Source organism: Oryx dammah, unplaced genomic scaffold (assembly GCF_014754425.2).
Source record: "Oryx dammah isolate SB20612 unplaced genomic scaffold, SCBI_Odam_1.1 HiC_scaffold_13, whole genome shotgun sequence".
Taxonomy (NCBI): Eukaryota; Metazoa; Chordata; class Mammalia; order Artiodactyla; family Bovidae; genus Oryx; species Oryx dammah.
Genome location: NW_024070197.1, coordinates 3,423,866 through 3,436,945, shown reverse-complemented (window position 1 = coordinate 3,436,945; position 13,080 = coordinate 3,423,866). Strand labels below are relative to the sequence as shown.

The 13,080-nt window shown below is 66.1% G+C and overlaps 3 protein-coding genes across 4 annotated transcripts in view; all 3 read right to left on the bottom strand.

Moving 5' to 3' along the window:
* Window positions 1-2,916, bottom strand: part of SSC5D (scavenger receptor cysteine rich family member with 5 domains) — a 22,264-nt gene extending 19,348 nt beyond the window's left edge. Inside the window, exons 1-6 of the mRNA XM_040251889.1 lie at window positions 2,769-2,916; window positions 2,273-2,299; window positions 1,732-2,040; window positions 1,002-1,121; window positions 703-816; window positions 55-363 (exon numbers count right to left, since the gene is read on the bottom strand). Coding sequence (XP_040107823.1) covers window positions 55-363; window positions 703-816; window positions 1,002-1,121; window positions 1,732-2,040; window positions 2,273-2,299; window positions 2,769-2,793 — 904 coding nt within the window. The 5' untranslated portion in view covers window positions 2,794-2,916. The remainder of the gene's footprint in view (window positions 1-54; window positions 364-702; window positions 817-1,001; window positions 1,122-1,731; window positions 2,041-2,272; window positions 2,300-2,768) is intronic.
* A 792-nt stretch (window positions 2,917-3,708) lies between these two features.
* Window positions 3,709-6,258, bottom strand: NAT14 (N-acetyltransferase 14 (putative)). Of its 2 annotated transcripts, XM_040251934.1 has the most exons (3): window positions 6,176-6,258; window positions 5,627-5,742; window positions 3,709-4,861 (listed from the first exon to the last, which is right to left on the bottom strand). In XM_040251934.1, exons 2-3 carry the CDS (start codon window positions 5,696-5,698, stop codon window positions 4,313-4,315), a joined length of 621 nt encoding a protein of 206 aa, XP_040107868.1. In that variant the 5' UTR covers window positions 5,699-5,742; window positions 6,176-6,258; the 3' UTR covers window positions 3,709-4,312. The 2 variants fall into 2 exon arrangements, with proteins under 2 accessions (XP_040107868.1, XP_040107869.1); XM_040251935.1 differs by lacking the exon at window positions 6,176-6,258 and having other exon boundaries at window positions 5,627-6,108.
* Window positions 6,259-6,968: 710 nt separating this feature from the next.
* ZNF628 (zinc finger protein 628) lies at window positions 6,969-11,538 on the bottom strand. Its single transcript, XM_040251891.1, has 2 exons — window positions 10,703-11,538; window positions 6,969-10,171 (listed from the first exon to the last, which is right to left on the bottom strand). The coding sequence occupies exons 1-2, from the start codon at window positions 11,016-11,018 to the stop codon at window positions 7,086-7,088; spliced, it is 3,402 nt and encodes a 1,133-aa protein (XP_040107825.1). The 5' UTR covers window positions 11,019-11,538; the 3' UTR covers window positions 6,969-7,085.
* Between the last annotated feature and the right edge of the window lie 1,542 nt (window positions 11,539-13,080).

The window sequence follows — 13,080 nt, the reverse complement described above, 5'->3', positions numbered from 1 at the left end:
CGCGGGAGGGGCGTGGCCCGCGGGAGGGGCGTGGCCCGCGGGAGGGGTACGTACCTGTGCAGACCAGTCCTGCGTCCTCGCTGTGGTCGCAGTTGCTCCGGCCCCAGGGGCTTCGGGGACAGTCTCTCAGGGCCTGCTCTCCGCCTCCGCACCCCACGTCGTCCATCCACACGGGCCCCGCGCCCGGGCCGAACCGGGCCCCCCCAGGGGCGGCCAGGGCGCCCCCGCAGCCCAGCTCCCGGCAGGCCACGGCAGCGTCCCGCAGGTCCCAGCCATCGTCGCACACGGTGCCCCAGCGCCCGCCGTGCCACACCTCCAGGCGCCCGGCGCACCCGTGGGGGCCGGAGACCAGGCGCAGCCGTTCTGCGGAGCGGGCGGGAGGGGAAGCTGTGAGGGGTCTCGTGGAGGCGGCTGGTACACTCTCGTTTTCCGTCTGGGAAAACGGAGGCCCCGCAGGGTCAGGGGCCTTAGATCAGCCTGCCAGCCGGCCAGTGGCAGAAAGTAAGGGTCTGGACAGGGCACGGGGCCTGGGGGCCTGCCACGAGTGGTCTACTGACCAGGCGGGGAGCCTGGACCTGGCTGAATCCCTGGGGACATGGTGCCCGCCCTACCCTGCACCTGGGGGCCCCAGTTTGGTCTGGGGGGCCTAGGGCCTGACCCCTTCTGGAGTTGTTCCAGATGGAAGGCCTGCCTCAGACTTACCCTGGCGGGGGGCTCCGGCAGTCAGCACTGGGGCCCTGGTGGACTTGGCCGGCTTGGGCAGCCGGGGGCTCTTCTTCCGGGAGCCACTCTGGAGGGTCCCGGCTGGGCGGGGGGCTAGGCAAGGAGGGGGACAGTGGGGAGGGCGGTTGGCAGCTGAATCTGGGGCTGTAGGTCAGTCCTGAGAGTCCCCAAGGGTCTGAAGGGGGTGTCACAGGGACCCCGGGGAGGGTGGAGGAGTCAGGCCTCTGTCCCTTCTCCCTCACGCCACAGCAGGAGCCAGAGCACGGGAAGGGGCTCACCAGGCGTCACTGGGGGCTCCTCAGAGCCGGTGCTCAGCTCCCCTGCCGGCCCCGGCCAGGGGTCCCCATCCAAGACTGAAGGTGGGTCGTCGTGGTCCCTGGAGTCTGTCCCACGCTGGCCTTGGGGACAGCAGCCTGTTGCTGGAGGGCACGCTCCCTCCTGTGGGCCCGTCTCAGGCCCGGGTCACCCCCACCCCACCCCACCCGGCGTGGCTGTTTCACCCAAGCCAAGTAGGTTCCCTATCAGTTTTTACCCTTGCCTTCCTCTGTCTGAAGACAGATGCTTTTTTGCTGACACAGTTGATAAGTGGCCCATGAGGAATAATAGTCATGAGACCCCCTGAGGGGAGGGACAATCCCCCGTTCCAGTCTGTGCAGACCTGCTCTGGCCCCTTTAAGTCTTCCTGCACCTCTTTAGGTGGGGGAAGCACAGGTGCAAATAAATAACTCTGGCTCGCCATCTGCACAATCCATCCTGTCTGAGTTCCCCGTGTGAGTTCATGATAAACTTTATAGTTGTCCTTTACAGAGCTGCCAGCTTTATCAATCTCAAAGTTCCTTCCAAAGAGTTTGGAAGATGTTCTTCCAACACCCACCGTCTAACACCCCAGTGCTACGGAGAGGGCAGTCTCTCAGTGAGGCAGGGGTAGGGTGTCTGGACTTCTGGATGCTCATAGTTAGTTACTGGGCTGAGGGTCCCTGGGCTTTGAGGAGGTTGAGGACCCCTTACCTGCACAGACGACCCCCGCATCCTCCTCGTGTGAGCAGATGTGGGCCTTCCAGCCCCGGTGGGGGCAGAGGCCCAGCTGCCGCTCCCCACCCCGGCAGGCCAGTTCACTCAGCCACACGGGCCCCGCACCCTCCCCGAAGAAGGCACCCCCTGGGGCTGCCAGCGCGCCCCCGCAGCCCAGCTCCCGGCAGGCCACAGCAGCGTCCCGCAGGTCCCAGCCGTCGTCGCACACGGTGCCCCAGCGCCCGCCGTGCCACACCTCTAGGCGACCCGCACACCCATGAGGCCCATCAGCCAGACGCAGCCGCTCTGCGGGGATGGAGAAGCTGTGACATCCTGGAGACCCCGGGACTGGGGGGCAGGGCAGGGGCTGGGGGCTGTCCTGCAGGGGCGTGACCTCCCTTAGGAAGCAGGAAGCTGGGTGACCGTGTGGTCCCGCAGAAGTGGTATGGGGGTCCAAGGGAGGGTGAGCCCGGGCCGGGGGTGGGGAGGGCTTGGAGCTGAGTGCACCCAGATGGGAGAAGTGTTTGGGGCCACTTACCAACAGCCTGGGTCCCCATCAGAGCCACTGGAAGGGAGATTGGAGGGGTGAGGCAGTGAGGTCCTCGCTCCTCTGAACCAGAAATCCCGCCGCCGGGAAGGAGGACTCGGGCCCAGCGCCTGGCCAAGGCCCAGGTCCTTGGGATGGGCGGAGCCCAGAGGCCTCAGGTCTGGGCAGGGGGCCAGGCCCTTGGCTCTCCCCCCTGGGGGCCTGGCTAAAGGTGAATGATGGGTGAACACCCCCTGCAGGGTCAGGGCTCAAGGAGGGGAGAGGAAGTCCTGGGGTCTCCTGAAAGGGTGGGACTCGGGGTGCCTGAGGCCAGGTCCCTGGAGGATCAGTCAGAGGCAGCCAGATGTCCTGTGCTCCCCCACATTCCCCCCACCAAGCAACAGGGACGGGGCCCTGGAACTCAGAGGCTCTGCAGTGGGTCAGCTCGGGGGTCAGAGGGCCGGGCCCGGGGCCCCTGAGTCCCGGAGGAGGGGGAAGGGTCACTCACCGAGGAGGCAGGCCAGGACCCTCATGTTTGCAGAGTCAGGGTGGGGACAGGGTGGAAGTGGACGGGAGCAGGAGCTAGGAGGAGGGGACCGCCGACGCAGGAGGGAGGGGAGCGCCTGCCAGAGGAGCCCTGGACCCGGGGAGGAGCAGGCGGGGGCTGGACGCTCTGCAGGAGGAAGAGAGGCTGCCGAGGAGGCAGCAGGGGACAGGAGCGGGGCGGGGAGGGGGCTGGCCGGCGGCTGAGGCCTGGGGAGGAGGGCGGTGGCGGGCGGGAGGGAGGGTGTCCAACTGCAGACACCCACACAGGAGACAGCCGGCTGGCCAGGAGTGCCGCGCTCAGGCTTTGGGGGTGGCAGGCTGCAGGGGAGGATCCTGACAGGGTGCACGGGCGGGGCGCCCACCCATCTGCTGTTTCTCCTGTCCCGCCAGGGTGGTGTGCCGGAAGCAGAGGGCTTTGAGGGTGGGCTCACATCAGCTGCCAGGGTTGGGGACCTGGTACAGCAAGAGGGCTTGCAGGCAGACACTAGGAAGGACTTCCTGGACTGGGAAAGGAGACAGAGAGACTCCCTTCTCCATTCCCCCTGGTGGATTTGCAGGCAGAAGTCATCAGCCCCCTGTGTGTCGCCCAAGAAAACTGGGGCCAGGGGTCGAGAGGGCCAAGGGTCAAGACTTGGGTAGGGGAGGACGACTGCACACACACACACACAGGAACCTATTCTTTCTCTCTCTCTGCACTAAGCAGCTGTGAGGCGGAAAAAATTCGGTAATGGGGAGCGTGAGTCAGAGGGCTGGCAGGGAGCTGGGCTGTCTGAGCTCATCGCCTCCCCTGCCCCCAGTCCAGCACACTCCCCCCTCCCAACAATTACTGTCAACCTCGGGAAGGAGGGGCCAGACAGAAATGGTGGGTGTGGAGGCAGACTGGAAAAGGCATCAGAGAGAGATGGCGAGCAGCGGTTACAGGCTTTATTAACAAACGGGTGTAAAAAACCAGATGGGTCTGGCCGCCCCTCTGGGCTCCCACCTTCCTGGGGAGGAGCTGGCTGGGCTGCCCTGTGCCCACCACCCCCTCCCCGGGGCTCTCTCCAGGCAGACAACACTCCCCTGCAGAAGCTTCGCTCAGCCCCTCTCTGCCTCTGCAGCCTCACCCCCTCCAAGCACGGGCATCGCCCCCCACCCCACCTCCCCGGGGCTTAGGGGGGCCCTCGTCCCTGTTTGGGGTGCCCCTGCCAAGTCCTAACCCCAGTGGGGGGCGTACTTACTCGGCCTCCTCTCCTGCCACATGTCATAGCACAAGCAACACAGGCTTGGCAGACAGACAGATAAGATTTCTCTGTGCAGACAGAATCTGAGGCAGGGGTCGGACGGGTTGAACTCTCTAAGAAGTTCAAACACTACGGATGGGCATCAGGCTGTGGCGGGGTCTCTTGCCCTCTGCAGGCCTCAACTGCTAGGCCCTGGTGGGGGGGTGGGGAAGGATGGTGTGGAAGTGCCTGCACACAGCAGGTGCTCACTAAGTGCTGCTTTTCCTCCCTCTAGGGTCTGCAGTCACAGTTCCTTGCTGAACTCGCGCACCAGCGTGTAGCCCATGCAGCCCCAGCTCCCCTCGGCCTGGTAGCCACAGCCCTCCAGCAGCCCGGCCACGCCCCAGGCTGCCACGGCCACCGGGACCACTAGGCGCGCCCGGGGCTCCCCCATGCCGCCAGCCCAGGCTCGCGCCCGGGACTCGGCAAAGGCCAGCAGGCGCCTGCCTACGCCTCGGCGACGGTGCCAACGGGACACCGAAAGGCGGGTGACCCGGGCCCCATCCCCAGCACCAGAGCCTGGGGCCAGGGCCAGGACCCCACACACGTCCCCCGAGCCCCGCACTGCCACCCACGGCCCCCCGAGGCCGCCGGGCGGGGGCAGCGAGCCCCAGCGGGCCCGCAGGCCCAGCTTCATGGCCGCCACAGCCAGGAACACGGGCAGGAGGAGGGCCAGGGCGAAGGAGGCCAGGACGAAGCGAAGTCCGCTGCTGGCCGCAGCCAGGAGGAGCAGGGCCGGTGGCCGGGTCAGTGCGTGAAGGGCCACGCGGTTTTCTGTGTCCTTCACGCCAGCCTGCGGGCAGGAGGAGCAGTCAGTGTGGGGGAGGCAGGCAGTCGGGGCGGAGGCAGGCCCTGCCTGGGGTGGGAGCAATCGGAGGCGAGGGGACAGCAGTGAGCCGGGGCCTGTGGCAGGCGTCCCGTGGCGTGAACACACTGCTGGCTGGCACACTGGGCTCTGAATGAGGGAGCTGGTGAATTAGGAACGGTGGGCGCTCCGGGTTCAGTGGAGTTGCAGGCGTGAGGCACCAGGGGAGACTGGACAGAGGGGCGGCCCCACTGAGCGGGGAAGCTGGAAGGGCCTGGGGGTCCTCGAGGGCCAGGCTTGGAGGAGGAGGAGGCCGGGGCACAGGGCTGAGGGGAAGTGGGGAGATGGAAGGGCTTGTACTGCGCGGGTTACGGCTTGGATCCATGATGGGGGAGCACTAACATCCCGCGTGCCATGTGGCGTGGCCACACACACAAAACCGTTCTCGATCTCCAGGTTAGGGAGAAGGCACTAGAAAGAGGAGGGTCCAAGGCTGGAAGTGTCTTAGGAGCAAAAGATTGATCTCCAGGGTCACCGCTGGCTCAGGAGGGTGGCTGAAGCCACTCAGGATGCCCCCCGCCCCCTCCCGGGCTCCCTGGTGCCCCTCATTCTGTCCCCGCCTCTCCCAAGCTCATTGGTGTCCCCATTCTGTCCCCGCCCCCTCCCGGGCTTTCTAGGGTCCCGCCCCCCACTCCCAAGTGGTACCCTCCGTCCCACGCCCCCGGGCTCAGTGGCGCTGCTAATGAGTCTCACCTTCAGCATTTCCAGCACTAAGGGTTTTTCATCTTCCCTCATCTCCCGCACCGACAGGTGGCTGGGGGCCATGGCAGCCCCCAGGCTCCCGCGCCCCCAGAGGAGCAGGCGTGCACCTGGCGAAAACAAGCAGGTCAGTGTCAGGAGGGCACCTCTTGTTCCCCAAAGCGCCCCAGAGCTGCGGGCCAGCAGCGGCAGCGTGTCCAGGTCAGGAAGCGGGATGCTGGCGGCCTCCAGGCGAGGCCCGAGACGGGACAGGCTTCCCGGTCAACCCAGCGACCTTCCGAAAGCCTCTCGGGTGAAGCCCTCGCCCCAGGCGGTATTCGGGGACCCACGCCTAAATGCCTGGTGCCCGCCAACACCTGCCTACAGCGCCCTGTCTCCAGGCCCCGCAGCTGCCCTGGGGGTAAGTGAACCCCCCCAGCCAGGAAAAGGACCGCGCTCCCCGCTCCCAGCGCTCAGAGCGCCTCTGCCCCCAGCGCTCAGAGCGCCTCTGCCCCCGGGCCGCCCCCGAGCGGCGCTGTGGCAGGAACGAGGACTTTCAGACACCTCTGTGAGTCGCTCCGGCTTTTAACAAGATGCAGGGGGTGGCAGGGTCGGGGAGGGGTCGCCGACGGAAGTGACGTCAGACCCGCGCGCTGGGGGCGGGGCGGCGCCTGCTCTCGGCCTTAGCAACCGTTGCCAAGCGTCTGGCCTGATGGGTTAGAGCCGGGAGGAGCGGCGGAGAGAGCTGGCGTGCGGGACGCTGGCAGGGGAGGGGGCCGGACTGAAGGGCCTGGAACTATAGACTGGCTGGGGGCGGGCAGCGGGGCTTACCCAGCGCGCGCCCCGGCCGGCTTCCCGACGGCCCCTGGTTGCTAAGCGACCTGAGCGCGGGGGTGAGGCCGCGAAGGCGGCTTGATTGGGGGCCGCGGCCGGGGCCGTCCCCTCAGCCACCTCCAGGGAGAGCGTGGCCTGGAGGTGGGGGAGGACGTGCACATCCTGGGTGGCCGACGGGGCAGACCCACAGGTTCCCCAACTGCCCACCAGGGCTCTCAGTGACCGTTGGGATAAGCATTCCCGCCATCCACCTATTTTTCTGCCCGAGGAGGGGTGCGGTGACTTACAGAGAACAAGTGGCAGAACCGGGGTTCCAGATTCCAGCGCCTCCCCCAAACCGTGACTGTTGCGTCCCTTTTCTTAAAAAATGGATAAACAGGGCCCCCACATAGGAGCAGCGGCTGGCCCCAAGACGCAAAGTCACCTGCGAACCAGGAAGCAGGAGACCCCACCAGTTCCCAAGTGGTGGCTATGGGCATGACATTGACCTCCAACCCCACCAAGAAGAAGAAAAAACACGAGAGGGGATTCTGGTCTTTATTTGCAAGCCCAGCCTGCAGCTCCCTCCGCCCAGCCCAGCCCAGGCGGCGATGGGGTGGGGGCCTCTTCGTGGGGCGGGAAGAGATACCGGTGGTCCGACTCAAAACGTGTGCACCAGTTGGACCGCGGGCAGAGTCTGGACAATCTGGATGGAAGGCAGGCCCTGTGAGGCCACACCCCCGGGTGCCGCTCCTGCGGGGACCACTTGTACCATCTGGGGGCCTGTGGCCGCAGGGACGCCCGCAGGAGCAGAGGCTGGGCCAGGTGGGGGGGGCGCCAGCAGCTGCAGCGCAGCGGCGCCTCCCCCAGCGCTGCCGTTCTCCAGCAGCTCTGCGGCCGGGGCGCTGCGGATAATGAGCAGCTTCTGTCCCGGCGGGCCAGAGGCGGGCGGCTCAGCCAGCCCCGACGGTAAGGTCTCTACCTCCTGCACACACAGCTGGGTCTGCTCCCCGTCGGCCCCGCTCAGCACCAGCACGCTCTGCAGTCCCTCCTCCGTCTGCAGCGTCTCAAAGAGCACATCCGGGACTACCCCCTGGCCAGCCTCGCCCTCGCCAGGCTCCACTGGGCCGGGGTCCGCCAGCAACTCCTCAGCTGCCCCGCTCTGAACCACTAGCAGATTAGGTGCCTCGGTGGTCACGGCTCCCCCGCTGGAACTGGACAGCGGACCCGTAACAGGCTGGAGCTGGACCGTGGTCACCTCCTGGGCCGGCTGGAGCTGGACGGTGGTCAGTTCCGGGGCTGGACGAAGGGGCTGGAGCTGAACCCCACTCACTTCCTGCGGGCCTGTTTCCCCACCCGCCACGTTCTGCAGAACTATGAGGCTCTGCCCTCCCATGTTCCCCGCAGCACTGCTTCCTCTCTGCACCCCTAACCCCCCAGGGCCTGGCAGCCAGACTACTCCAGCCCCCGGCCCAGCTTTCCCCGCGGCCCGCGGGCCCTGCCGGGCGCAGCTGCCTCCACCAGCGGGGCCGGAGGAGGGCAGCAGGATGAGCTTGGGGGGTGCAGGCGGGGGCGGGGGCGGCTGGGTGCTGCTGGGAATCAGCTGCAGGCCCTGAGCCGTCTGCACCAGCAGAAAAGTCTGCGAGTTGGGAGCGGCGGGGCCAGGGGCCGCGGCCGGGGCCGTCCCCCCAGCCACCTCTAGGGAGAGCGTGGCCTGGAGGTGGGGGAGGACGTGCACATCCTGGGTGGCCGACGGGGCAGGGGCGGCGGCCAGTGGGGCCGGGGGCTGGGGGCCGGCCGCGGGGGCCGCGGGGGCATGCGTCCTCAGGTGCCGCTGCAGGTAGGCAGCCATGACGAAGCTGCGGCCGCAGACCGGGCAGGTGAAGGGCCGCTCGGCCGAGTGCGTGCGCTGGTGCAGCAGCAGGTTGGAGGAGTGCGTGAAGGTCTTGGGGCAGAGCGGGCAGCGGAAAGGCCTCTCGCCCGTGTGCACGCGCTGGTGCTGCCGCAGGTTGGAGGTCTGCGCGAAGCTCTTGCCGCACACGCCGCAGGCGTGGGGCCGCTCGCCGGTGTGCACATGCCGGTGGCGCCGCAGGCATGATGTGTTGCGGAAGGCCTTGCCGCACTCGCCGCAGGCGTAGGGCCGCTCACCCGAGTGCAGCCGCAGGTGGTACTGGTAGTGCGAGGACCATTTGAAGGTGAGGCCGCATTGGCCGCAGGTGAAGGCGCGCAGGCCCGTGTGCACGCGCTGGTGGATGGCGAGCAGCGACGAGCGCTTGAAGGCCTTGCCGCACTCGCCACACTGGTAGGGCCGCTCGCCCGTGTGGTCCCGCAGGTGGTAGCGCAGCCCCGAAGAGCCCTTGAAGGCCTTGCCGCACTCGGCGCACTTGTAGGGTCGCTCTGCCGAGGCCGGGGCGGGCGCAGGAGCCGGAGGGCCGGGCGCGGGCCCCAGTGGTTCCTGCGGGCAGGTGACCTCGGCGGCCTCGGCCTGGGGGGGAGGGCGCCCGGCCGCGGCCTCCTCCACGTGGCTCTGCTGATGTGCCAGCAGGCTGGCCAGCTGCGGAAAGGCGCCGTCACAGCTGCCGCAGCGGAACGCCTGCCCACCCACCGCCCCGTGGCTGTGCTGGTGGCGGGAGAGGCCGGCCACCGTCCGGAAGGACTTCCCGCAGGGGAGGCAGGCAAAGCCAGGGCCGGCGGCGGTGGCGGAAGCAGGCTGGGGCAGCGGGGACCGCGGTGGTGGTGGTGGGTCGGCCTTGGGCGCCTCGGAGGGCGCGGCGGCCGGCGGGGGCGGCGCCTCGGGCCCTGGGCACGGCTGGTGCTCCAGGAGCAGTTCCTCGCTGCCAAACCCAAGCTCGCAGCCGTCGCAGCGGTACACCAGCTCCACCGTGGTCTCGGCCGCAGCCAGGAAGAGCTCGGGCACCACGGGCGGGGGCGCGGGCGGCGGCGGCGCGGGCGGGCTGGGCGGTGGCAAGGGCCGCTGCAGGTAGGCGTCAGAGACCAGGACCTTGCCACCGGCGGCGGGCTCGCGCGGCGGAGGCCCGGGGCCGGCGCCCGGGACAGGGGCGGCGGCGCCGCCACTGTGCGTGCGCTGGTGCAGCAGCAGGTTGGAGGAGTGCGTGAAGGTCTTGGGGCAGAGCGGGCAGCGGAAGGGCCGCTCGCCCGTGTGCACGCGCTGGTGCTGCCGTAGGTTGGTGCTCTGTGTGAAGCTTTTGCCGCACACGCCGCAGGTGTAGGGCCGCTCGCCCGTGTGCACATGCCGGTGGCGCCGCAGGCTGGACGAGTTCTTGAAGGCCTTGGGGCAGTCCGGGCAGGGGTAGGGCCGCTCGCCCGTGTGCTGCCGCAGGTGGTACTGGTAGTGCGAGGACCACTTGAAGGCCAGGCCGCACTGGCCGCACGTGAAGGCGCGCAGGCCCGTGTGCACGCTGCGGTGGATCTGCAGCAGCGACGAGCGCTTGAAGGCCTTGGGGCAGTCGGGGCACTGGTAGGGCCGCTCGCCTGTGTGGCCCCGCTGGTGGTAGAGCAGCGCCGACGAGCCCTTGAAGGCCTTGGGGCAGTCAGGGCACTTATAGGGCCGCTCGCCCGTGTGCGTGCGCTGGTGGTGCAGCAGGCGGGACGACCAGCGGAAGGACTTGCCGCACTCCCCACACTCATACTGCGCCGGTGGGGCGGGGGCCGCGGGCCCGGGATTCTCGCTGGCCCCCTCGGCGGTCGAGGCCGGCGCCATGTCCGCGTGGGAGCCGACCATCACACCTGGGGAGGGACGTGGGGTCAAGGCAGGCCAGGGGCGCCCCGCACCTCCACTCACACGCCAGACCATCGCAGCCCCACACCCACAGGCTGGCCCTTTCAGAGGCAGGGAGCACCTTCCTTTGGACAAGGAGGCTGCCCGCGAAGGAGGCTGCCGGCGATGGAGGCCTTGGGTGCTCAAGGGTGTACTGGGAGGAGCTGGTCACTCCCTGATACGGGGCATCCCTTCCAGGAGGCTGAAGGGCTCTCTGCCCCGTCCCCCTAAAGACAGGCGTGACCTTAAAGGACGCCGGGTCTCTAGCGCCCTGGCTCCGGATCCTTCGGCTGGCTCCCTCTAAAGACCTCGTCCTCCATCCTGCCTTAGTACCTGCTCCCACTGCCGAAGCCCTTTCCCTCTAGATGAAGCCTCTCCGACACCTACACTCCACTAGGCATCCTGCTCCAGCGCCCCCTTCTGGCGGCTGAACCCCGAACCCACCACTGACCCTGCAGCCAGCACCCTAGCCCCCATCCAGACCCTCTCCCCCACCTTACCCAGCATTCGGTGCTGCTGGGGACCTGAAGCCGCCTGGCCTTCGTCTCCCTGCGCATCCAAGCCCAAGGATCTCAAAGCTCCCTCCCCATCGCCCTGCACTGCCCACCAGGTGACACCTGGCACGTCTTCTCTCCTCTCCTCTCTCCTGTGCCCTCTTGCTCTTAGCAGGTGGCATTTGCCACTGACCCTGTGGCTGAGAAAAGCAACCAGAACAGAATGTCCCCATGATGCAGCAATTACACCGGTGGTTCTCAACGAGGCCATGCGATCTGCATGGCCCCCACTACGCCCCCACTCCAGGGGACATCTGGCCATGGTTGCAGACTGGGTTGGCTGTGTCGACTGGAGGGGCAGGGGCCAGAGACGCTGCTCCACGGCCTAAATGCATGGGACAGAACCACTCACCCCCCAAACAGCAAAGAGCCATCGGTTCAAAATGCCAGGGGTGCTGAGGCTGAGAAACCCTGAACTGCCCCCCAGCCCTGCCATCTGCCTCCTGCCTCTGGGCCAAAGACTCTGACTTTCCTCACCTCCTGGACCTTCCCCATCACTGCACCCACGGGCTAAGTCTCCCATCTTTAAAAAGAACAAAGACCTTTTACCCCACTTCCTCCTCCAACTGTGGCCTCCTTTCTGTCTCCGTGCAAAGCCACCCCAACATGTCATCAGTACACCCTTCCTCCCATCTCAAACCCTGCCAGCCAGACCCTCCCCACTCTCATGGCCTCCATGGTGCTAAAGCCAGTGGTCTCTGCTCAGTGGTCAGCAGACACCGTGGTTCTCTCTCCTTGAACCACTGCCCTGGCTTCTGAGCTCCCTGCTCTCCTCACCTGCCAGCCCTTCTCTGTTTCGGGTGGCGGTCCTACTTGTGAATACTGGAGAGTCTAGGGCTCCGCCAGCCCTCCTCTTCTGCACCCATCCTCTCCCTGGGACTCCACAATCTACAAACAGGACCATTCCGAAACTCCTCTCCACTTGACACCTGACCTTGGACACCTACACCCCTGCTGGGTGCCTAAGAGACACCTCACACTTAGCAGGCCCCACACTTAGCTCCAGCTCCAATTTCTGTTCCTGCTGTCTCCCCTCTGTGTCCCGACCCACTACAAACATCTCTCTCACCCTGAGTCTTCTCCATCTCTGAAAACACCTTTGTTTTTCCTCAGGCCAAAAGTCCCCGGGCACCCTCGATTCCTCTCTCTCTCTGACCAGTCCATTAGCTGTCTCCCCTATTCTTGCAGGAGCATCGCTGGAATCTGACAGTTCTCCTAGTTCCCATCCTTACTCTTCTCACCCCCAGCCTGTTCCCAGCACAGAGGCTGAATGGAAACTGCTGACACAGACCATCTCATTGCTCTGTGCTAAAGGCTTCCACAGCTTCCATCTGACAGCAGAAGACAGATCCCTCCCCAAAACCTACAGACTTCCCACAGCCTGTGGCCTCCTCCCCTCCCTGACTCTCTGCCTGCTGGCCTCTCCAACCCTCATAGCTCCCTGCTCCCGGGGCCACTGCAGGCATGCCCGCCCCGCCTGGGACCCTCACACAGGCCCCTGCCTAGAAGCCCCTTCCCTCCCTCACCTCCAAGGCTTTGTGAAAACGTCATCTCCGGGAGGTATTCCCTGATCACCCCACTAAACTCTGCAGACCCTGCCAACATGCTGCAATCTCTTTCTCTGCCTTATTATCCCCCCGCCATGGGGCTTTATCACTTTCTAACCTACTTCATAATCAGAGTTTCCTAGCATCAGCGCTGTTGAGATCTGGGGCTGATCGGGGTCCAGGGGTCTGTTCCCTGCACGGCAAGTTGGTCAGCCCCTGGCCTCTGCCCACTGGATGCTAATGGCATCTTGTTCACTGTTGCTTTCCTGCGCCTAGAGTCTGGAATGCATCTGCCACAGAGTGAGTGCTCGGTGAACACATCTTGAGTGAAACAAAGCGGGGCATCCTCTCTGCACAAGCCATAAAGATCCCCTTTGAGAAAAAATGAGCGACCCCTTTGAAATGGAAGCACCTCCTTTTAAGAGACTACGCCAGGAAGCTGCACGTGTCTTTCAGAAAGCAGCATGCCTTAAGTGTCTTGCTCTGGAAGGGACCGGACCCTGCTGATCCGGTCAACAGCAACCCGTCAAGAGGCCAGGCCACACCCTTCCATCAGGCCCGCCTTCCCCTTTAAGAGGGTTCTGCGCCCGCGTACCCACCTATCTTGCTGAGCTAAACTAGGGACTTGCTTTGAAGCCACTAGGATTCAGAAGCTTTTCCTTCAGCGTGTGGGACACTGTCAGCGGCCTTTAAGAGGCGAATTCTTTCTGGGGGTGCGGGATGGGGCAGAGGAGCGATGGGAGAGGGGAAAGCTTAGGAACTGCACTACCTGCCCCG

Bases quoted from the DNA above. Each gene is read 5' to 3' on its own strand.
- ZNF628 (XM_040251891.1), bottom strand. From the start codon at position 11,018: ATGGCCAGATGTCCCCTGGAGTGGGGGCGTAGTGGGGGCCATGCAGAT. The intron at 10,172-10,702 runs GTAAGGTGGGGG...GTCCCTCCCCAG, and splicing joins CCAGCAGCACCGAATGCTGG to GTGTGATGGTCGGCTCCCAC.
- NAT14 (XM_040251934.1), bottom strand. From the start codon at position 5,698: ATGGCCCCCAGCCACCTGTCGGTGCGGGAGATGAGGGAAGATGAAAAA. The intron at 4,862-5,626 runs GTGAGACTCATT...TCCTGCCCGCAG, and splicing joins TAGTGCTGGAAATGCTGAAG to GCTGGCGTGAAGGACACAGA.